Below are 24725 nucleotides of genomic sequence, written 5' to 3'. Positions count from 1 at the left end.
GCCAGTGCAGCTCTCCAGTGCTCCTCCAGGGGGCCCCATCTTCAATCCGGGCCTCTACTGCTGTAGGCCCTGCACTCCAGGCCTGGTGCACCACAGATCCCAGCATCCGCGCTCCGCCCCCTCTGCTGGGGCCCGCCCGCTCCTCCATTCTGTCCTGCTGACAGGGCTCAGGGCGCATGGCAGGCACATCGCCCACACGCCCCGCCGCAGCGCCGACATCCATCGCTGACCAGGCGGTAGCAGACCCCGCCTCCAGCTCCAGCAGAGGCCTGCTGACCGCCGCTGGGCCCAGCCGCACAGTAGAATTCCTCCCAGGCCGGGGCGCACTGGACTTCTTTGCTCGCGGTGCCCGGCCTGGAGGGTCCCTGGAGGGGCTTCTGCAGCGACGCTGGGCCCGGGGAGGCATGTCAGGAGAAAACCGCTGCGGCGGTTTAGACCTACGGGAGCGCCGCTCCTGCAGGGGGGAAGACCCTGCCGCCTCCAGCCTCCCGCCGATGATCCCTGCCACAGTATACTGCAGCCAGCCAGGGGGATGATCGCCGGCCGCCGCTCTAAGCTGCTCCAGGAGCTGATCCACCGATGCCATAGCAGGTGAGGTAGGGGTACAGGGACTGTCACTTCTGTCCCCAAGAGCGGGAAATGTGCCGCTCCTCCCCTTGATCATTGTTTAATTTTAAAAAAACGGGCTCGCTCTCCCCCTCCCCTCATGACACCTTGACCTCCCCACCAATCAAGTGTCATGAGGGCCTCCGCAAATGCCCCGGTGGGAGGGGGGGCAATGCTCCGTCCCTTCTTGACTGTCAGCAAAAGCCTTTTACTGTTGTTCAGAAAGTACAAAGGCATACACTGAGGGCATACATTGAATTCACAGGACCCATAGCAAAAGTTTTAATTGAACACCCCACCTTCCCCCCAAAAAATACATTAAGTCTAGATGAAGTAGGCTTGGTAACCGTGCATAGGTGCAGTCATAATAGGTTATACTTGCCAACCTTTACCGAAAGGGAGAGGGACATGTGTAGCAGCACTTGCAGTAATTGCGCCCCTAGTAAAGTCTTTTAGTATTCTCACCCATCCCTATACCCTTTTCAAGGGCCATAGAGTACGATGCTCCCAAAATGCTCCCGCACACATAGTATGACACCCCTCAGTGAATTCCCCCCACACACAAATTGCTCCTATAGTATGTCTCACACATACATGCAGTAGAAAAAAACTGCCCCAGCAAATGATGATAATGTCCCAATACAGTATGATGACCTCACTGTACCCTCACAGTGCCATATTTTATTGCTGCCAGGGTCCACAAAACAGTATGACATCCCCTGTAACCCTCAAAAAATTAAACTACCTCCAATAGCCACCCAACACAGTAAAATCCCCCTAGATTGCCCCATACACAGTATTATGTTCCCTAGTTCCCTCATAAAAAAAATTGAGGGCCCCCACAGTCATCCCACTTACAGTATAATGGCCCCCACACAGTTTGATGGCCCACAAAGTATCCACTCACAGTATAATGTATTACACAGTTCCCCCACACAGTATAATGCCCCCCCCCCCCCAAACAGTATGATATCCTCCACTATAGCCATTCACACTGTTTGAAGGCTCCACAGTCTCTTCCCACACATTGTGATAGTCTGCACAATCCTCCGGCGGCCAGTATAGTAGCCATCACACATTATGATAGGCCTTTCACAGTATGATGCACCCCCCAGTACAATATGATGGCTTCCCCAGGCAGTATAACATCCTCCCTGCTAATGACATCATAGCGCCTGCTGCACTGAGACTCAGATGACTTCCTTTTCCAACTCAACAGTATCTGTATCCTGAGCATCCAGACACCTCAATTGAACCACCAGACAGATGTCTTGGAGTGGTGCAAGGCTCACTAGACTCACTGACTCCAAAGTGCCTTTTGTTAGTGGTACACCACTACTAATCACTTACTGTTAAGTGATTAGAATGAATTATCTTGTTACAATAGGATGAGATATATTAGGCATCCAAAGAAGTGTTATATTGGATGAAATAAAAAGGCTAAACATAAAGGGTTCCTTTACATTGCACAACCTGTGTTAGAAAACAACTATGGTACTTATTGACTGAGTCTGATGAGACCTGAATGGCCCATGATAGATTGTTCTGTGAGCATAGAACATAATTGTTCTCGGTAGTAAATGTCCTGTTTACACAGGACGATGTGTTGCCGAGAAAAATAATTTTTACGCAAGCTTGGTGGTCTGTTTACACTTCCTAATTCTTGGGAAATGAGCATTCCTAGGAATTTAAAAGATAGGAAAGGCTTTGGCTATGACCAAATTACCCGTAATGGCCACACAACTGGGTGAGAGCAGGTGAAGCAACCAAACCTCATTAATGAATGTGAGGAGCTAAGACTAGTCGGTTGAGTCCAATGTCATGGAAGAGCAACAGGAGAACAAATTGCTAAAAATATTAATACAGGTTTTTATAGAAAGGTGTCAGAACACAAAGTACGTCACAGCTTATTACTTATGGGGCTGCAAACTCACCGACAAGTCCCAGTGCCCATGCTGACCCCCATGGCTAGCATTAAACAATTGCAACAGACACATGAATATCAAAATTAGACTATGGTACAGTGGAAGACGGTAGCTAGATGAATCACAAAAAAAAAAAAAAATAGGAAAAATGTCAGAAGAGCATTTTTCTTCATCATGCATCACAAAAAAAGCTAAAAAATAATTATCAAAAAGTTCTACATATCCCAAAATGGCACCAATAAATACCACAGCTCGTTAAGGAAAAAAACAAGCTCACATACAGTTCTATAAATGAAAAATATATACACTTTTGTTAATTTTTCATGCAAAAGTAAAATCAAGTAAAATGTAATAAAATTATATAAATGGATAGCACTGTAATTGCATTGACCTAAAACTATAAAACTATATCATAACATCCTACACGATGCATAAGAAAAGAAAAAAAACAATATTACAATTGCTGGATTTTTCTCATCCAACCTCACAAAAATAACATAAAAAGTGATCAAAAAGTCATAGTTGTTGAAAAACCGTTGAAACTATAGCTTGTCCAGAAAAAAATTAGTAAAAAGGTATGGATCCCATAATATAACTAACCCCATTCCCCCTAATATGCACAGTGTTTGTGTGTGTTTTTATATATATATATATATATATATATATATATATATATATATATATATATATATATATATTGCAGGGAGGTTAGTAAAACATACAAAAAGATATAACTTATGCATTATCTCAGGAGAGGGGCCTCTGCAGGACAGGTCAGACCACTGTATAGGAGTTAAAAGTGAGTAGCAGAAGGCCATATGGAGTAGTTTGCTCCAAATCTATTCATGGTAGTCTAAAGCCTGCTTTACACGCTGCAATGTATCTTACAATGTGTCGGCGAGGTCACGTCGTCAGTGACGCACATCCGGCATCGTAAGGTACATTGCAGTGTGTGACAGGTACGTGCGATTGCGATTGAACAGTAAAAATGTTCATCGCATACACATCGTACCTTTCTCTAGAATTGCACGTCAGATTGTTCATCGTACCCGGGGTAGCACACATCGCAGTGTGTGACACCCCGGGAACGATGAACAGATCTTACCTACGTCCTGCAGCTCCCGGCGCACAATGCGGAAGGAAGGAGGTGGGCGGGATGTTTACGGCCCGCCCAGCTCCGCCCCTCCGCTTCTATTGGCCGGCTGCCGCGTGACAGCGATGTGACGCCGAACGTCCCTCCCACTCCAGGAAGTGGACGTTCGCCGCCCACATAGAGGTCGTATGGAAGGTAAGTACATGTGACGGGGGTTAATCGTTTGTGTGGCACGTTCACCAAATTGAACGTGCCACACATACGATGGGGGCGTTGCAAATCGCATACGATATCGTATGCGAAATTGCAACATGTAAAGCAGGCTTAATGATTGGAGTTGACATGGCATGGAATGGTGTATGGCTGACAAATCTAAACCTGCTGGTGCTTGTCTTGTATAGCACACAACAACAGTACCACCAAGGTAGCAGAAGTCCATGGACTGTCACCTGTATTGAACAAAATACAGGAGGTGAAATAAGTATTGAGAACATCACCAATTTTCTAAGTAAATATATTTCTAAAAGTGCTATTGACATGAATTTCTCACCAGATGTCGATAACAACCCATCCAATCCATATAGGCAAATAAATCAACCCATAAATGTCATAAATGAAGTTAAGTCTAATAATGAGACATGAAACAGGGAAAAAATATTGAACACGCTTACTAAAATGTATTTAATGCTTCATACAAAAGCTTTTGTTGATGATAACAGCTTCAAGACACCTCCTGTATGCAGAAACTAGTCCCATGCATTACTCCAGTATGATTTTAGCCCATTCTTTCACACAAATGTCGCGGGCGGAGGGGTCGGGAACGCCGCCTGGGGGGGTTCGCTGGCGCTCGGGTCCGGTGCTTTTGCTCCTCGGTGGCTCGAGTACGGGGCCGGACCTGGGGCTCGAGCAGCGCCTCCTCGCCCACGAGTGAAAAGGGGGAGGTTTGTGGTGGGATGTCGGTTGTGACGCCACCCATGGGTCGTGGTGATGGTGGGCACCACCGCTTCTGGTAACAGGGGATCCCAGGAGCGATGGCGGAGAGCAGCTGAGGTGTTGACCCCTCCGTGGGTAGGGGCTGTAGGTCCCGGGGCCCCTGTTGGGGAGAAGGGAGGAGGTATGGGTGCAGGTGCCGATGCGGGGAGGCAGCGTGGCGCGGGTGCAACGTTGCGGTGCAGCGCGGTGCCGAATGGCACTGTTGTACTCACTCAGACACAGAAGGACAGAGTCTCTGGTAAATCAAATAATAACGAATAACGTTTGGAACACCATTCTAAGTCTGAACTGGGTGCAAAAAACCTAACAAAACATCACTATGGGGAGATAAGGTATGCACACCAGTGACTATGTAAGGGGAATACATGGAATAGCAGAAACTGCTGTGTGAATACTGACTTGAAAAATCCAATAGCTATATGAAAGAGTGAAAATGTGAAAAATGGAATCTGCGTTACTGCCATGAACATATGAATCAAGAGAAATTTAGCTACTGAATTGATCAATGCAATAGAGCCCCAACACTACGCCAAAGTATTTCTCTACGTTGGGGTCCCTAGCTTGTGTGTGTCCTTTTTTAGGTTTTTTGCACCCAGTTCAGACTTAGAATGGTGTTCCAAACGTTATTCGTTATTGTTAGTAGTTTTTCGTTTGTGAACCCTCCCCACCACACCTATTGCCAATCCATATAATACACATAAATAGCCAGGGTCTCAGCTTCCCATACACGGTAAGTTTTTTAACTGCATGAGAGGACACACACAAGTTAGGGACCCCAACGTAGAGAAATACTTTGGCGTAGTGTTGGGGCTCTATTGCATTGATCAATTCAGTAGCTAAATTTCTCTTGATTCATATGTTCATGGCAGTAATGCAGATTCCATTTTTCACATTTTCACTCTTTCATATAGCTATTGGATTTTTCAAGTCAGTATTCACACAGCAGTTTCTGCTATTCCATGTATTCCCCTTACATAGTCACTGGTGTGCATACCTTATCTCCCCATAGTGATGTTTTTTTAGGTTTTTTGCACCCAGTTCAGACTTAGAATGGTGTTCCAAACGTTATTCGTTATTGTTAGTAGTTTTTCGTTTGTGAACCCTCCCCACCACACCTATTGCCAATCCATATAATACAGATAAATAGCCAGGGTCTCAGCTTCCCATACACGGTAAGTTTTTTAACTGCATGAGAGGACACACACAAGCTAGGGACCCCAACGTAGAGAAATACTTTGGCGTAGTGTTGGGGCTCTATTGCATTGATCAATTCAGTAGCTAAATTTCTCTTGATTCATATGTTCATGGCAGTAATGCAGATTCCATTTTTCACATTTTCACTCTTTCATATAGCTATTGGATTTTTCAAGTCAGTATTCACACAGCAGTTTCTGCTATTCCATGTATTCCCCTTACATAGTCACTGGTGTGCATACCTTATCTCCCCATAGTGATGTTTTTTTAGGTTTTTTGCACCCAGTTCAGACTTAGAATGGTGTTCCAAACGTTATTCGTTATTGTTAGTAGTTTTTCGTTTGTGAACCCTCCCCACCACACCTATTGCCAATCCATATAATACACATAAATAGCCAGGGTCTCAGCTTCCCATACACGGTAAGTTTTTTAACTGCATGAGAGGACACACACAAGCTAGGGACCCCAACGTAGAGAAATACTTTGGCGTAGTGTTGGGGCTCTATTGCATTGATCAATTCAGTAGCTAAATTTCTCTTGATTCATATGTTCATGGCAGTAATGCAGATTCCATTTTTCACATTTTCACTCTTTCATATAGCTATTGGATTTTTCAAGTCAGTATTCACACAGCAGTTTCTGCTATTTCATGTATTCCCCTTACATAGTCACTGGTGTGCATACCTTATCTCCCCATAGTGATGTTTTTTAGGTTTTTTGCACCCAGTTCAGACTTAGAATGGTGTTCCAAACGTTATTCGTTATTGTTAGTAGTTTTTCGTTTGTGAACCCTCCCCACCACACCTATTGCCAATCCATATAATACACATAAATAGCCAGGGTCTCAGCTTCCCATACACGGTAAGTTTTTTAACTGCATGAGAGGACACACACAAGCTAGGGACCCCAACGTAGAGAAATACTTTGGCGTAGTGTTGGGGCTCTATTGCATTGATCAATTCAGTAGCTAAATTTCTCTTGATTCATATGTTCATGGCAGTAATGCAGATTCCATTTTTCACATTTTCACTCTTTCATATAGCTATTGGATTTTTCAAGTCAGTATTCACACAGCAGTTTCTGCTATTCCATGTATTCCCCTTACATAGTCACTGGTGTGCATACCTTATCTGGTAAATCAAATGGCTGAATGGACAGGGCCCGCAGCCGGCTGCGGTTTTCTCACTCTCCCCGTACGGGTTGATGGTGGCTGTCGTTTCCTGCACCTGTATGTGTGTTTGACTCCTATGGCTTCCCACGGGTAGTCCGCTCCCCAGCGTGTACGTGTCGGGAGAACCCGTTTTGCCCGCAGGTGCTGGCCCTTGGATCTCTGGCCCTTGTCGGTGGCTCTTATCCGGACGGGTTGGGCTGTTGCCTTCTGACGGGACTTGGTTGGGAAAGAACCCCTGAGGTCCAGACTGCAATCAGAGAATTTGACCTTTACGGCGGCTCCTAGCCTAGTCGGGGTCTGAGTACCCTGCCTTGGTGCTTGGCTTCAATCGGCTCCCCGGTTCGGTAGCGGCGGGCCACCGCCCGACCCCGGTCCTACGGTTCCGCTGACCTCCACCAACTCCTGCAGTCGGCCACCACCGTCTGCCGACCTTGCTGATTGTGCCTGGGCTCCGACCCAGACACCACACAGACTTTCCTCCTCTCACTTCCACCTCTCCACTTCAACTCCAAAACTAAACTGACTACTTTTCCTGCCTCCAGGCCTGTGAACTCCTTGGTGGGCGGGGTCAACCGCCTGGCTCCGCCCCACCTGGTGTGGACATCAAGCCTGGAGGGAGGCAACAAGGGTTTTGTTTGGCTGGTGTACCTAACCAGGGGAGGGGGTGTGTGTGTGGTGTTAGTGTACTGTGACCCCTGGGGGTCCAGGGCATCACACAAACAGTCTTCAACTCCTGAAGGTTCTGTCTGCTTTTTCTATGAACCCTGAGGTTTTGTTCCTGCCATAAATTTTCGATTCGATTCAGGTCAGCTGGGTGAAACATTTTAGAAGCTTTTTTTTCTCTGAAACCAATTGAAAGTTTCCTTGGCTGTGTGTTTGGATCACTGTCTTGCTTAAATCTCCACCCTTGTTTCATCTTCCTCATCATTGGTAGATTGCAAAAGACTTTTATCAAAATTTTCCCAGTACATTTGTCCATTCATCCTTCCTTCAATTATATGAAGTTTGTTAGAGGCATATGATGAAAAACAGCCCCACACAATGTTCCCATGTTGGTATGGTGTATGGTGTTTTTGGGGTGATATGCAGTGCCTTTTGGTCTCCAAACATGGTGTGTATTATGGAATCTAAAGAGTTCAAATTTCGTCTCATCTGATCACATTATTTTCTCCCAGTATTTCACAGGCTTGTCAAAAATGTGGTTGAATAAACTTTAAACACGCTTGAACAAGCTTTTGTTCAGCAATGGAGTCTTGAGTGTGAGCATTCATACAAGACATGGAGGTTTAGGGCATTACTTATTGTTTTCTTTGAAACAATTTTACCTGCTAATTCAAGGTCTTTCTGTAGCTCTCCACAGGTGATCATTGGCTCTTGGACAACTCTTCTGATAATTCTTTTCCCTCCTCTGTCTGATATACTGCAGGTTGCATCAGGTTATGGCCAGTTTATGGTTGAAATTATGTTCTTTCCAGTTCCGAATTATGGCCTCAACAGTGCTCACTGCAGTAGTTTAGAAATTCTGTAACCAACGCCATCAGTATGTTTTGTTTTGCACCTCTTTTTCTTCATGTGTACTTTTAACCTTTGTCATTTCTCATTATTACACATAACTTAATTTATAGACTTCTATAGTTTGATTTCTTTGCCTGTGTGGATTGGATGGGTTGTTACTGACATCTGGTGAGAAATTCATGTCAATTGCACTTTTAGAAAAATATTTTTACTTAGAAAATTGGTTACACGTTCAATACATATTTCCGCTGTATGTAATTGCATTGGCTCATGTTTGTAATGTGTTGAGCTTTACCTTTTCTTGAATTTGATTCTGTTTTCCAATTTTTCTCTAAATATATTCAATACGGTATCACCACATGCTTGCAAAAACCTAAAACAGGCTGCAATATACATCACAACCACTGGGTGGCCACATATAAACATATGTGTTTTTGTGCTTTGTTTTTTAAAGCTGGTGATCTGGCACCAAACATAGATTATGTGGCATCAAAAGGAAATCTGAAGAAAGGGACATCTGTACATCTAGCTTCAGACATACAAGATGATGGCAACTAACCATGAAAATAGATTCCTGATATATTTTACCCTCTTGTGTAGAATCAGCTCACCTGGAAGTCAGTATTGATATCCTGGGCTGGTGATGACGTTGGGTACGGGCATACAGGTGATCCAATGGAGTGTCTCCTTGTTTCTGAATTCCTCACTACCTGTAGGGAATTTTGCATACATCTTGAACTTTGGGAACGTGTTGGACTGTTTGCTTCTTGGTAAGGCTGTAGTTTGTCGCATGCAACATATCCCCTTGATCCTGTTGTAAAAAATAAACGAAAAAGAATAAATAATGAAACTGCCCTAATCAAAGTGTGATTTCTGGCCAATAGCTGAATATTATAGGCATCAAAAACTGTAATAAAAAAAACATTATAAAAAAATCCTGTCATTTTTTTTTTTACTTATATATGGTGCTACTGAATTGCTGATTTTAAAGTATTAAGGTTTCCATTCAATGACCATAGTTGACAAAAAAAAAAGAAATATTATATATATATATATATATATATATATATATATATATAAATTACACGTGAGAACTTGGTATCTAATGTAAATAGAAAATTGCATAACCTTTCATCAGGATGTAAACAGCTTTATTTCCTGAGTCTGGAATACCCATTTAAAAGGGAATCTGTCACCAGATTTTTGTTACTCAAACTGACAGCAGCGTAATGCTGAGGCGGAAAGTCTGATTACAGCAATGTATCTCTTATTGGGATGCTTATTGTGGTTTTGAGAAAATCCCAGCTATATCTGATATAGTGCTACCAGTTCTCTATAAGTTAAGTTTTGTATAACCCCGCTTACACCACTAATTGACAGCTTTCTCACTCTGAATAGGCTGAAAGCTGCAAAGCCAATCAGTTGTGGGGGCAGGGTTATACAAAATTCATCAATATGGAGGAATACAGTGCAAAAAAAGACTTTTGAAGCAAAATGAAGCACAAATAATGCTGAAAATGATTTAATACTGTACTTGGTCCATCGATATTTACACTCATTTGGCTGAGCCTGGTACTGCAGCTTAACCATGTCAAGTTCAATCCTATTACATTCTATAGGCAGTGCTGCAGTATAAGACACAGATAGGATGTCAGGGTCCCTTTACTATAATACCAGTCATAGCCCTTCTCTTTGCCAACTGGTGAGATCCATGGGGTGAGACTGACTTCTATCATATACTAATGACTTTTATTTTGGTAAAACCAGATGTTTGCCAGTCTAAGTGGTACGGCAGCTATAATATCTGATAAAACAATACTTATCAGATTGTGCTGGGACACGCCCAATTGTGTATTTTTCGTTTCTAGGAAGAATAACTGAGGAACAGCCCAATGTAGAACACTAAGAAAAGGTACCTAAGGCCTAAGACACAGGCATGAAAATCAGACAGTGGAGTGCGATAAAACATCGCATTCCCCTCGGACCAATATTTGCCTATGGGTCAGCACACATGAGCGATTATTTTCTCGGCCCCAATCGGACCGAGAAAACAATCGCAGCATGCTGCAATTGTAATGCAAGACTATTTCTCTCGCACCTATTCAAGTCTATGGGGCGAGAGAAAAATCGCACTGCACTCGCGGTACACCGGTGTAATGCGAGTGTAGTGCGAGAATGGCAATAGCCGGCTACGGAGAAGAGAGGGAGATAAATCCCTCCCTCCCCCCTCAGCACCGGCCCTCCCCTCCTCAGTGCCGACCCTTCTCCCGCAACTGAGGTCCGATCGCACGATCGGACCTCAGTCACAGTGACACTCGTATGACACTCGGCTCCTGAGAGTTATTATCTCATGAATAGGCTCATCAGAAAGGATGACAGGTCTGCTTCAAGTGATGGTAATCTAAAGCCTGCTTTACACGTTGCAATTTCGCATACGATATCGTTTGCGATTTGCAACGCCCCCATCGTATGTGCAGCACGTTCAATTTGTTGAACGTGCTGCACATACGATTAACCCCCATCACACATACTTACCTACCATACGACCTCGATGTGGGTGGCAAACGTCCACTTCCTGGAGTGGGAGGGACGTTCGGCGTCACATCGACATCACGAGGCAGCCGGCCAATAGAAGCGGAGGGGCGGAGCTCAGCGGGACGTAAACATCCCACCCACCTCCTTCCTTCCGCATTGTGGGCCGGGAGCCGCAGGAGGCAGGTGAGATCTGTTAATCGTTCCCGGGGTGTCACACTCTGCAATGTGCGCTACCCCGGGTACGATGAACAATCTGACGTTCAATTCGTCAGGAATGAACGACGTGCATGCGATGAACGGTTTTTCGTTCAATCGCAATTGCACGTACCTGTCACACACTGCAATGTACCTTACGATGCCGGATGTGCGTCACTTACAACGTGACCCCGCCGACACATCGCAAGATATCTTGTAGCGTGTAAAGCGGGCTTTAAACATTGTGATTGTGACCAAAAAGTGTTTACGACTGTATACCTATTCATACCAACTGGAATACAAAGCGGATATATTTTTATTTTTAGAAGTGCTGATATTTCAAAATTCACCCATCTTAGATGCCAAATAAGGAGAATGTGGATTGTCTCCATGGGCCATGAAAAATGACAGTAAAAATGTCAGCGGGCCATGATGACACGCTTGTCACATGCAGTACTTGTGATGACCTTTATTGAAATCATTGGCTTATAAATCAAAGACTAGAGCCAGATCTGCTTGACCTTCTCTTGTGTGAGCTCTTTGTTTCATCTGACAGGTATCTATCCGAGTTAGGGGTCTATTAATGGCAGTGTAAAAATATACTTGAAAAGAGCGGTCAGAGGAGGATTAGTGGTGGGACAAATATAAAGGCCACAACTGGTCATTTCATCTATATTATCAAAGTTCATATTAGATAGCGTTTATGTTAACTATTTCAAGACTGCATGCTTATGACAAGGACACCACTACAGCTTTGGGAATAATATACCCAAAAAGTAGCTTTATTCTTCTTCCAATGTGTGATGCCTCGCAACAAAACTTCATTTTTTTCTGTTTTATACACAGTAGGGGCGAATAAAACATTTTCATATTAGGGGTTATTCTAGTGATGAGCGGGCACTACAATGCTTGGGTGCTTGATGATGGGCGAACACTACCATGCTCGGTTGCTCAGTACTCAAACTTCTAATGATGAGCAAGTACTACCATACTCAGGTGATTGGTACTCGTAACTTCTAGTTATGAGCAAGCACTACCATGCTCAGGTGCTCGGTACTCATGACTTATGAGCAAGCACTTCCATGCTCGGGTGCTCGGTACTCATGACTTATGAGCAAGCACTTCCATGCTCGGGTGCTCGGTACTCATGACTTATGAGCAAGCACTACCATGCTCAGTTGCTCAGTACTCATAACTTATGAGCAAGCACTACCATGCTCAGGACTCATAACATATGAGCGAGCACTACCATGCTCGGGTGCTCGGTACTTGTAACTTCTAGTGATGAGCGAGCACTACCATGCTTGGGTGCTCAGTACTCATAGCTTATGAGTGAGCACTACCATGCTTGGGTGCTCAGTACTCATAGCTTATGAGCGAGCACTACCATGCTCGGGAACTTGGTACTCGGAACAAGCAGTTGGATGCTCGGATGGGCCGACTCGAGTATCTAAGTATAATGGAAGTCAATAGGGAACTCGAGTATTTTTCTGGAAGAATTCCTGGAAAAATTCACAAGTTCCCTATTGACTTCCTTTGTTCTTGGGTATTAAATTTAAAGTCAGTCCCATCAGAGCATCCAATTGCTTGTTACGAGTACTGCGCACCCAAGCATATCAGCGCTCGCTCATCACTAGTTGATTCCTGTGTAATGCAGAGACAATAGTGTAGTTTGCCAAAAGGAGGCTCATAAATACCGAAGTTTGTAAAAGTTGTGACATGTCCAGAGCTGAGACACATTCCGAGCAATGTGAGGTGTCATCCAGTACATTGTGTAGAGTGTGAAGGAGAGTGGTCCATACTCAGTTCTGAGCCCTGCTGCTATTCTTAGGTCAGGAGGCTTCCTTGTGTGACAGACCATTTTTTAATATGTTACATATACAGGTATTAAATAAAAACAAATCTGGAAACTCCAATTAAGGACACATTCCCATCTCCAATTGAAACCTCCTTTATGGATTTATGGATTCCATCATTATTTTTCGCACAAAACACAAATACCATGACCGAAACCTAACAGACCCCATTATAGTCAATGGGGTCCATCAAGTTCTGTTTGTGTCTGTTAGGCTATGGATCAGTCCTCTACATGATTTCCTATAGTGAAACAGAAATGAACACATTCTAGGTAAATACCTATTTCCGTTTACAGATTAATACATTTACCAAAAAAAGGAGAAATTTCACTTTAATTGCAATTTCTACTTTTTATTCACTTCTCTTATTATTGGTAATTAAAGTCATTTTTTATCAGTAATTAAAGTGAAATATGCTTAATTTTTCCCACTTCTGCATTTTACCCTAGTTTTAGTAAATAAATAATGTTGATGTAATTTGTAATATGTTGTTCACCTAATTTTTATACCTTACAAGGACCAGATTTTTTTATTATAGTTGCCTGATAAGTAAACCCATAGAATTTAAAGTGGGCATACTTAGTTTTTCTCCTGACGACATGCTTAAATGGATAGGATAGCTGTAGTTTTTTATTGTATGGTTTACCATGCAGTGGTCACAAAATTAACGTTGTGAATAAAATGGCTTTTAAAAAAGGTGTCAAAAATAACCCTCCAAAAAAATCTGTAATGTGCCCACGGGACAACGTACCAGCGGATTTTGCGCAGGTTTACCGCAGCTGCTCCCTGGAATCGGCAGCTATCCACTGCTGCGGTATTTCTTGGAGTTGTTGCGGTAAACCTGCGGAAATAGTGCGGATTTCGTGCAGAATTCCTGTGGAATACCCGGTCTCTATCTCCATAGTGGAGAAGCAGGAATTCCGCAGATATATCCGCAGGAATAATTGACATGCAGTTCCGTGCGGCTGCGCGAAATCCGCAGCATTTTACGCAGCCGCAATGACCGCAGGAGTGTCTGTGCTTAGTAGAACCTGCGGATTTATCTAGAAAATCCAGATAAATCCGTGCGTTTTCCATGGCAAAATCCGCGGGTACGTTGTTCCATGGGCACATAGCCTAAAGGGTTCTTTACACGCCGCGACATCACTAGCGATCTCGTTAGCAATGTAACACGCCAGATCGCAGATAAGATTTGCAGAGATCGCACATAGGTCAATTTTTAGCGCCGGTCACATGTGCGATCTCGGCAAATCGGATGTGCGATCTGGCGTGTTACATCGCTAACGAGATCGCTAGCGATGTCGCAGCATGTAAAGCACCCTTAAGAGTTCATTTACTGACCCATAGAAATACACATAGCCTTCAGTCTCCTGCACTGGTGGACTGGACACAGAGAGAAAAGGGCCCCAGTGTAAGAACAATACGTGGGCCTTTGCAATCCAAGAGCTCATCAAAATACACAATTCCACCTGCTTTGGAGGTGGTTATGGGCCCCTTCACCTCTCGGGCCCCTGTACAGTTGCACAGGTTGCACCAATGATATGTCCATCCCTGGTCTCCAGCTGTTCCATAGTGACCTTCTAGGTGAGATTTGATCATTTACAGTAGGGGGACATACTATATCTTTTTTAATTATTAGGCTGTATATAATGGCTTAACTTCAGATACACTCTAAAATCTTTATTTGAACTGTACCTCCAGTGTCAACCAGCCACCTGTATTTGCTTCCACTGGCATCTGCAAATTGGATGACAGCCACCACGTCACCACGACTGAGTGTGAGTTCCATTTCACGGGAGCCTTTCACATCCCTCATCACCTGGAAGAGCTTATTAGGACTATAACTTTTCAATAATTGCTGAATTTGACGTTCAATGGTTGGAATTTGCTCCTAATATGGGTGAAAGCAGAATTGGTGCAATTTAATATACGTCCTATATTATATTCCTATTAATGATAGACTAATAAAAAGACATTGATGTAATTATAAGATTTGTATATTGTTAGTTTGATAATCAATTCAAGGACACATAAGTTTGTTCAGGATTTTAATCACCGTATTTTATATTTAAATGAACTTATTCATGTTAAGTAGGGTTTTGTACTTTAGCAGGTGAACGAAGGCGACATGTCTAGATGAGTGTATTAAAAAAAGGTGTACATTATAACTTTATATTATATTGTTGCTTAAACGGAAGAAGTATACAACTGTATAGTCATATATTCACCTAAATTTGAAATTATTATCTCTAATATAGCACTTAATTGTGACACAAAGCTAGTCTTAAAGGGTGATTTCCATCTTCACAGATGACGGTTGACATGGAATGAACAAATTGGTGAAATATTACATTTATCTTTTTCTATTCGTCAAGAATGTCCTCTTTTACATCCTGGATGAAGAATGATGCTCAACTTGTCTCTTCAGAATTTCCCATAAATGTTCAGTTGGGTTCAGATCAGGAGACATACTTGGCCACAGAATCATTTTTACCCTGTTCTTCAAATATACAACAGTGGCCTTAAATGTGTGTTTTGGAATAATTTCATGTTGAAAAAGTGCACGTCTACCAAGGACACAGAGTAATTGTATTTATCCTCTCTTTCAATAAAAGGCAGTACATCTGTGAAATCAAGATACCAGCAATGAAATGTAGCTCCCCACATCAACAGCACTCCTGCAACCCCACATAAGGACACTGCCTCCACCATGTTTCACTTTAAGCACCATGCATTTTTCTTTGTACTCGTCACCTTTGCGACACCATACAGTTTTGAAGTCAGCACCACTTCCAAAAACATTTTTTCCCAGTGCACAATTCCCAGTAGTCCTCATATTTTTCAACATAGGCCATTGCAAATTGCAGACGGTTATTTTGTGCATGGGCTTTACAAGAAAATAACCATGTATAGATTGTATAATAGTGTAAATTTGGTGTGCCCTCTAAATAACTCAACACTTAACCTTAATGTAAGAAATGCTGGCAACAAAAGTGAATACACCCTTTAGCGAAAATAACCAAATTGTACCCAGTCATTTTCCTTTCCTGGTGTCATGGGACTCATTAGTGTTTCAAAGTCTAAGGTGTGAATGGGGAGCAGGTGTGTTAAATTTAATGTTATCACTCACACACTTAAACTGGTCACTGAAAGTTCAACATGGCATCTCATGGAAAAGAATTCTCTAAGGATGTGAAAAAAAAATTGTTGCTTTACATAAAGATGGCCAAGGCTATAAGAAGATTGACAACACCCTCAAACTGAATTGTAGCATTGTGGTCAAGAGCATACAGTGGTTTAAGACAGGTTCCACTCAGAACAGGCCTCACCATGGTCGACCAAAAGACCATGCTCAATGCCATATCCAATGGTTGTATTTTCAAAATAGACATACAAGTGCTGACAGCATTGTTACAGAGGTTAAAAAGGTGGAGGTGTCAGTCTGTCAATGTTCAAACCATATGCCACACACTGTATCAAACTGGTCTGCACAGTTGGCATCCCAGAAGGAAGCCTCTTCTAAAGATGATGCACAAGAAAGCCCGCAAAGTTTGCTGAAGACAAGCAGACTAAAGACATGGTGTTATGCACCGGAGGCATCCTCCCTCACAAGTCAGACTCCGGGCACCCTCTGCCTCTGACCTTGCCGGAGATTCCCTCTGTGGCTGCGGCCACTGCTCCACCTAGGCACCAATCTCAAAGTCTGGCTCAAGCTCGTGACGTTCTGCTGGCGACTCTGTCGCCAGAGTCTAAGTGCAGAAAACGGGCCACTGTGCATGCACGTGACATGGCACCTTCTGATTGGCTGACTGACGTCAGCTGTCCTGATGACGTCAGCTGTCCTGATGATGTGGCATCCCTGGATTGTCTGGTGGACAACACCCATACTGACTGAGTGTGAGCTTAGTCTGGGTGGTGCTTAGGCTATATATGGACGCCGCCGTTGCCAGACGGCGCTCAGTCTTTTACAGCCTTATGGCATGAGGGTGTCAGACAGGTCGCTTGAATTTGTGTCTTTAGTATCGGTGTGTGCACTGGTTAAGTATGCTGTGCACTGCATATAGGCAGGTCGCTTGAATTTGTGTCTATAGTATCGGGGTGTGCGCTTGTTAAGCGTGCTGTGCAACGCATACAGGCAGGTCGCCTGAATTTCCATTACTTTTCTGTTAGTGCTTCTGCAGTCTGTGTGCAATTAACACAGAATCTAGTGCGCTCATTAATACTAAGCTTAACTTTAATCTGCTGTTGTGCGTTCTGCTCTCAGGGCTCTTAGCAGCAATATTCCATCCATAGCATGGTGGACCCCGGGTTGCAATTAGGATTTCTCACTCCTTCCTTCCTAAAGGCCGCTTAACACGCTGCAATATCGTGACTGATATCACTAGCGTGCGTACCCACCCCCATCGGTTGTGCGACACGGGCAAATCGCTGCAGCAGCGTCACTGAACCACCGCCCAATAGAAGCGGAGGGGCGGAGATGAGCGGGACGTAACATCCCGCCCACCTCCTTCCTTCCTCATTGCGGGCGGACGCAGGTAAGGTGAGGTTCCTCATTCCTGCGGTGTCACACATAGCAATGTGTGCTGCCGCAGCAGCGAGGAGCTACATCGCTAGCTGCAGCAGCAGCGATAATCGAGAATATATGGTGGCATGTCACCGATGAGCGATTTTGAACGTTTTTGCGACGATTCAAAATCGCTCATAGGTGTCACACACGCAACGACATTGCTAAAGCGGTCGGATGTGCGTCACAAATTCCGTGACCCGAACGAGATCGTTTGAGCGATGTCGCAGCGTGTAAAGCGGCCTTAAGCGTCAACCCCCGTAACACATGGATTACTGGAACCATGTCCTGCGGTCTTATGAGACCAATATAAACTTATATGATTCAGATGGTATCAAGCATGTGTGGCGGTAACCAGGTGAGGAGTACAAAGACAACTGTGTCTTGCCTATAGTCAAGCATGGTGGTGGGAGTGTGAAGATTTAGGGCTCCATGAATACTACTGGCTGTGGGGAGCTACAGTTCATTGAGGAAACCATGAATGCCAACATGTCCTGTGACATACTGAGACAGAGCATGATACCCTCTCTTTGTAAACTGGGCAGCAGGGCAATTTTCAATATTATAATGATTCCAAGAATGACCACTGCTTTGATAAAAAAAACTGAGGGTAAAGGTACTAGACTGGCCAAGGATGTCTCTAGAGTCCAGACCCAAATTTTATTGAGCATTTATGGGGAATTCTCAACCTGAAGGTGGAGAAGCGCTAACATCCACTAGCTTTGTGATGTCGTCATGGAGTTAAAGAGAATTCCAGTGGCTCCTGTGAAACTCTAGTAAACTCCTTGCCCAAGAGAGTAAAGGCAGTGCTTGAAAATAATGGTGGCTACACAAAATATTGACACTTTGGGCACAATTTGGCCATTATCACTTAGGGGTATACTCACTTTTTTTTGCCAGCAGTTTAGTCATTAATAGCTGTGTGTTGAGTTATTTAGAGTGCACACTATTATATAAATTGTACACAAACTAATTTATATTGTATCAAAGTGTCATATCTTCAGTATTGTCTTATGAGAAGATATAATAAAGCATTTACTAAAATATTCGTTTCTGATATGTAAGATATATATAAACTGTATACAGTCAAAAGTGGATAGTGACAGTAAAGGCATTTAAACCAAATATAGTTGAGAAAAAAACAAGTGATTGTCCCATGTAGCCCATCCTTCATAATGCTCAGTTTCTGTGGTGGTTACTGAATATGGTATGTAAGGTTTCTGTTGTGATGGCCTTTATCATCCCCTCTGGGCTCCCATTGATCACTACACAAGTAGAGCTTTGGTGATCTATATGTCGGAGAAGAAGCTCAAATAGCTTAGCAGGTAAGTCTAGCTTGGGTCGTAAGTGTGCACCAGTTTTTTGGTAGAATTTTGGCATTTAAGCAAAGCACTGTGGATTTTCTATGAATGACATATACTAACCACAATATATATATATATATATACAGTGGAACCTCGCTTAACGAGTAACCCAGTTAGTGAGTATTTTGCTATACAAGCAAAGGTTACTGTAAATTTGTAACTCAATTTACGAGCAAGCTTTGCGTACAAGCAAAATACTCACCGCACACACTTCCGTTTCCGTACATCCTCCGCGCTCTGACCCGCTCTTGCAGTCCACACAAACACATAGAAACACACACAAGCACGCACAAACACGCACGCACACACACATATTATGCTCACCTTACCTTCCGTTCCATCGCCGGCCTCATGGTTCTTGTAGTTCACCGGTACAGGATGTGTATTGGGTAACCTTTGCGACGATGGAGGAACTTCCGCTGTCAGCCACTACTCAAAGGCAGCGCACTGGCCAATCAGAGGCAAGCGGCTCCTGCCTTTGACGTCAGTGCTCTGGCAGCGGAGGTTCCTCCCTCGTCGCGATGGTTACTCGATACACATCCTGTACCGGTGAACTGCAAGATCCAGGAGGCCGGCGATGGAACGGAAGGTAAGGTGAGCATAATATGTGTGTGTTTGTGCATGTTAGTGTGTGTTAGTGCGTCTTAGTGCGTCTTAGTGCGTGTTAGTGCGTGTTAGTGCGTGTTAGTGCGTGTTAGTGTGTGTTAGTGCGTCTTAGTGCGTGTTAGTGCGTGTTAGTGCGTGTTTGGAATGGCACAACAGGGGACCAGGATGGGACATTTAACATGTTGTGGAATGAATTGTCTGCATTGCAATGATTTCCTATGGGAAATCTTGCTTTGCTGAACGAGTAACTTTGTTTACAAGCACAGTCCCAGAACGGATTGTTCTCGTTAACAAAGGTTCCACTGTATATATATTAAAAAAAAAAATCACCAAAAAAAGTGAAGCCATTATTATCATTTAAAAATAGCGCCCCATCCCACATTACACCAGTAAAAGTAATCAGTCCCTTAAATCAGAAGATTTACCTGTGGTATTGGCACTGGCAATTGCTCATCAAATTTTTTTGTGAATTCACTGAGCTGTGAAATTGAATAGAGGATACAGTCTTCAACCCATTTGCTAAATTGTGGTTCCGGAGCTGTACTGCACTGCATCTATAGGGGAAGAATATAATGCATTCATTGTAATCAGTGAAAATAATATAAATGCTGTTTAAAAAAAATAAAAGATCACGAGCACAAATATGAAATCTTAAATATAAATCATTTTTGTAACTTACTAGTATACTTTTCTGGCTTCACATGAGTCTTTTTGGTTTAACTATTTGCTGTATATGTGTGGTCCTTTCGTTTAGCTATAAATTAATATTTTTTTCTGTATTGTTTTTTTTTTTTTGCAAATATGTTGCGAAAGGTATGACCTAGAGAGCTGTAACTGTAACTGTAACCTTTGGAAGCGCTAGACTTAACCATGAGATAAAATTTGGTGCAGATCCGTCAAGTCGTTTGGGCCGTGCATACAGACAGTAGAAATACATTTTTATGTATCTTAGCCAGTCATTTGTCACTTTGAAACTGAAACACTGCCACCATGTGGTTTAATGACCACATGACATGCTGGCATTTATTTGCGTGCGCCAATATAGTGGCGCTTAAAGAGATTATCCTCTACTTTCACATTGATGGCCTAGGGTCCTCCACCCGACACTCCCGCCGATCAGCTATTATCAGTCCTGGCGGCAGCAGCAGGCAGACGTAAATGATCCATTCAGGAGCTGCCTCATTTGGGAACTGCACATCCGTCTTCCATTTAAATCAATAGGGGGATATGCAGTACCCATCCACTATCAGAAGATGGGGTAACTCTGGAACTGGCCATTTCCGTCCCCCTGCTACCACTGCTGTCACTGAGAACAGCTGATCGGCAGGGCTGAAGGGTGTCAGACCCCATCCGATCAGACATTGATGACCTATCCTAATGAAAGACCATCAATATAAAAGTAGTGGCCAACCTCTTTAAAAGGGAATCTGTCATCAGGTTTTTGCTATGTAATCTGAAGACAGCAAGAGACAGATGCTGACACACGGAGTTCAACCACGTCATTTATTAGCCTGCATAGTGTTGTTTTCTTAGAGTGAAGGTTTTATCACCTGGGATTATCATTGCCTGAACCACACTAGTCCGAACACACTGCCTCCCCCTCTGATTAGCACCGCTCTGTCTATAGACTTTATACATGCAGTACCTAATGTAGGCGGGTTAACTTTTTCAGCTCTGCTGCATGAGTAACTCTAAAAGCTCTGATTGTGTCACAACTGCTGAACCCAGTAATCTAAGTGATATATCATTGGATTCAGGGTCACTTTGCCTACATTATACTGCTTTCAGATGAGGTGGCAAAAACCTACTAAGGCGTCGCTCACATGAGCGGTATTTTGCCACAGGGCCAGATCTAGTACAAATGCGTTTCAGCTCAATTCACCTCCAATGGAGTCGTGGCGGAATGCGGTGACATGCGGCCGCATGCAACCACATGTGACCGCATCCCGCTGTGACTCCATTGGCAGTGAATTGAGCTGAAACGCATTTGTACAGCATCCGGCCCTGCGGCAAAATACCGCTGATGTGAGCGGCGCCTTACAGATTCCCATTAACCTAAAATTGTTTAGGGAGGGAGAACAATGGAAGTGGGAGATTGATGCATTGCCATCTACTCACCAGTGTCGTGGAGAGAAGCTCCTGCTACAGTCACAGTTAGTGCCCACAACAAAGCGCTTTACAGAAATGTACAACGTGAAATGGGTGCTACCAAGCAATGGAAAGGTCGGAATGGCGGCTGTGCTCAAATTAGTATTTTGAACATAGGTTTCCTTTAACAAAGCTATTCTTCACTAGAGGTGAGCGAACCCCAGGTTCGGTGTTTGGTTTTCAGTCGAACATGGACTTTTTTTTAAAAAAAAAAAACAGAGATTGGGTTCGGCGTTTGGGTGCTTTAGGTATAAACTTTACTAGCGCGAGCATCGCTGTGCTCAGGTACGCTCAGTGCACGGCCCAGTGCGAGACACTTGCAGTGATTGACAGGCTCGCATTGGGGGTAAAACAGCATTATCAGATGTATTGTGCAACATCCCGCCAAAAAAGGAAAAACCTTGCCCGACCCCAGAAGTGATCTGTTTATGGCTAGCTGCATGTGAGCGGAGCCGCAAACTGCCAATAAGTGACTTCCAATGTGGTTCAGGCCAAGTCCGAACCCATGGAGGTACGGTCTGGCTCCACATGCCAAACCCAACTTCCACAGGTTTACTCATCTCTAATCTTGACACCAAAACCCCCCGCACAAGTGACTTTTTACTATCTATATGATATTTATTTTCTTATAAATTACTAGTATTTTCCCCTCCCTAACTCTTTCTTTGCCCTATTCTACTTCCCTCCCCCTGTTCCCTTCCTTTTTATTTCCACTCATCCTTCCTGCTTCACTCTTTTCCATTATTCTACCTTACTTTTCCTTAATTGTCCCTCTTTTCTTGTCTATCTATTCTGTCCCATCTTTCTTCCTCCCAGTTATCCATCCATCCTCTCTCTCAACAATACTTATTCTTCTCTCCTCCATTTTTCCCTCACCGTCTCTTTCCCCCTGTCTGTCTCACTAATACCTTCCTCCCTTACTTCTTTTTCTCCCATCCTTCCTACCTACCACTGTCACTAACAATCTCCGTCCCCTTTCCTTTCTTTCTTTTCCCCTCCTGCATTCTCTTATCCATTCTTGTTTTTCCTTTTTTCTATATTTTTTCCATTTCTTGAAATCAGCTAACAATCGAGCTGTATATGATGCCCAGTGGAATGAATGGACAATACATGCAATACACAGAAAAGCCAGTCCTTCAGAATGAGAGCTGGTCATTGTGATGGCTCGTCTAAGCTATGCCTACACTACCCATTCATTTTTAGTCTTTGGTGGTCTTGCAAACACATTATTGCCTGATATACTACAAATATATATACTGTATATATATATATATATATATATATATATACATACATACAGTGAGTGAAATAAGTATTGAACAAGTCACCAATTTTCAATTAAGTATATTTCTAAAGGTACTATTGACATGAATTGCTCATCAGATATCAAGAACAACCCATCCAATCCACACAGGCAAATAAATAAAACCATAGATGTTGTCACGCTCCCCGGGTCCTCACCCCCGCTCCCCGGCTCACCTGCCACGCTCCCCGCTCTCCAGCCTCCGGTGCCCGTCCTTCCCAGGCCCCCTGGTGCCCGATTCCGGCGCCCGACGGCTTCCCAGGACCTGGCCGGCTCCCCTGCGTCCTCCTCTCAGCCTCCTTCCCTGGCTTCTGGCACCCGGGCGGCGCGCATGCGCATTAGGGCGCGCGCGCGGTCACTGACCCTTTCTTAAAGGGCCAGCGTCCATTAACAGGAAATGAGGTTGAACAGGTACAGGGTATAAAGGGGGTTATTGTCCAAGGGGGCGGGGCCTGATCTTCGTGTTTTCCAAGCTAGGAGTCAGGTCTCCTTGTATCTTCTTGCCATACTCACGTATCTCTCTTCTAGAGCTGATCCTGCCTCGCCATCCGGTCCTGCTGAATCCGGAACCCCGCACTCTGTCCGTCTGCCATCTGACAGTCCGTACCATCTCGGATCCCTGCGGTGACCCGTCATCTTGCTCCAAAAGGTTCCGGACCCCGCCTGACATCATCTCGGCTTCCGAACCTGAGCTACGTCACCCGGACTATCATCCGTGACTCCGTGGTCCCAGGGACTTCTTCGTTACGCTCTCTTGCACGGACTGTTCTACTGCCCATACTGCTTCAGCTACCGGACTCCTTACCACCATCTTAGAGTTCGGCCCAGTGGATCCACCTCCTGGGTCTGCCCGACCGCCTGGCCCTGACAGTAAGATCAGGCCATGGATCCCGCTGCAGCACTAGCGGCCTTGCAAGAGGAACTCCAACGCCAGCGTGAAGTCCAGACCCGCATGCTGAACTTTATGACTTCCGTGGACACCCGCCTGACCACGCTACAAGCGGCAGTCACGTCTTCAACATCCCAAGCCGCCACTAGTCAAGCCACGTCCCCCGCTTCCGTGGCTGTCTCTTCGGATGCTTCCAGACTGCGTTTGGCCTCACCACCCCGGTACGCCGGAGATCCCAAGACCTGCAGGGGGTTTATAAACCAATGCTCCCTCCATTTCACGCAGCTGCCACATCTGTTTGCCTCCGACCAAGCCAAGGTCGCCTTCATCATGTCTCACCTGGAGGGCGAGGCACTGGCGTGGATGAACCCGTTGTGGGAGAAGGAGGATCCTATGACCAAGGTTCTTCAAGAGTTCCTGTAGGCCTTTCGCAGCACCTTTGACGAGCCGGGACGCGCCTCTGCGTCTGCTTCATCCCTTCTCCGATTACGTCAAGGAACACTGACGGTGGGCCAATACGCCATCCGTTTCCGCACTTTGGCTTCAGAACTCGGGTGGAATAATGAGGCCCTAACAGCCGCCTTCTGGGAAGGACTCTCGAGTCGCATCAAAGATGAGTTGGCGGGTCGTGACGTGCCCTCCACCCTAGATGCCCTGATTGCCCTAGCAACTCGAGTGGACATTCGTTTTCAGGAGCGCTCCAAAGAGCTGTCTCGTGAGAGACGTCCGGTACGGCATTCCTCTCCTCCACAGAAGCCCTCCGTACCT

The 24725-nt window shown here is 44.4% G+C and overlaps 1 protein-coding gene across 1 annotated transcript in view; it reads right to left on the bottom strand.

Annotated features, from left to right (window-relative positions):
• The window catches only part of ARHGEF37 (Rho guanine nucleotide exchange factor 37), a 189583-nt gene that overhangs the window by 18270 nt on the left and 146588 nt on the right, over positions 1 to 24725 (bottom strand). The window contains exons 12-14 of the mRNA XM_075344636.1: positions 20043 to 20171; positions 14779 to 14974; positions 9109 to 9308 (exon numbers count right to left, since the gene is read on the bottom strand). Of these exons, the coding sequence (XP_075200751.1) occupies positions 9109 to 9308; positions 14779 to 14974; positions 20043 to 20171 (525 nt within the window). The remainder of the gene's footprint in view (positions 1 to 9108; positions 9309 to 14778; positions 14975 to 20042; positions 20172 to 24725) is intronic.

Source organism: Anomaloglossus baeobatrachus, chromosome 4 (genome assembly GCF_048569485.1).
Source record: "Anomaloglossus baeobatrachus isolate aAnoBae1 chromosome 4, aAnoBae1.hap1, whole genome shotgun sequence".
Taxonomy (NCBI): domain Eukaryota; kingdom Metazoa; phylum Chordata; class Amphibia; order Anura; family Aromobatidae; genus Anomaloglossus; species Anomaloglossus baeobatrachus.
The sequence above is the reverse complement of the archived record's forward strand: the minus strand, read 5'-3'. Positions and strand labels throughout refer to the sequence as shown.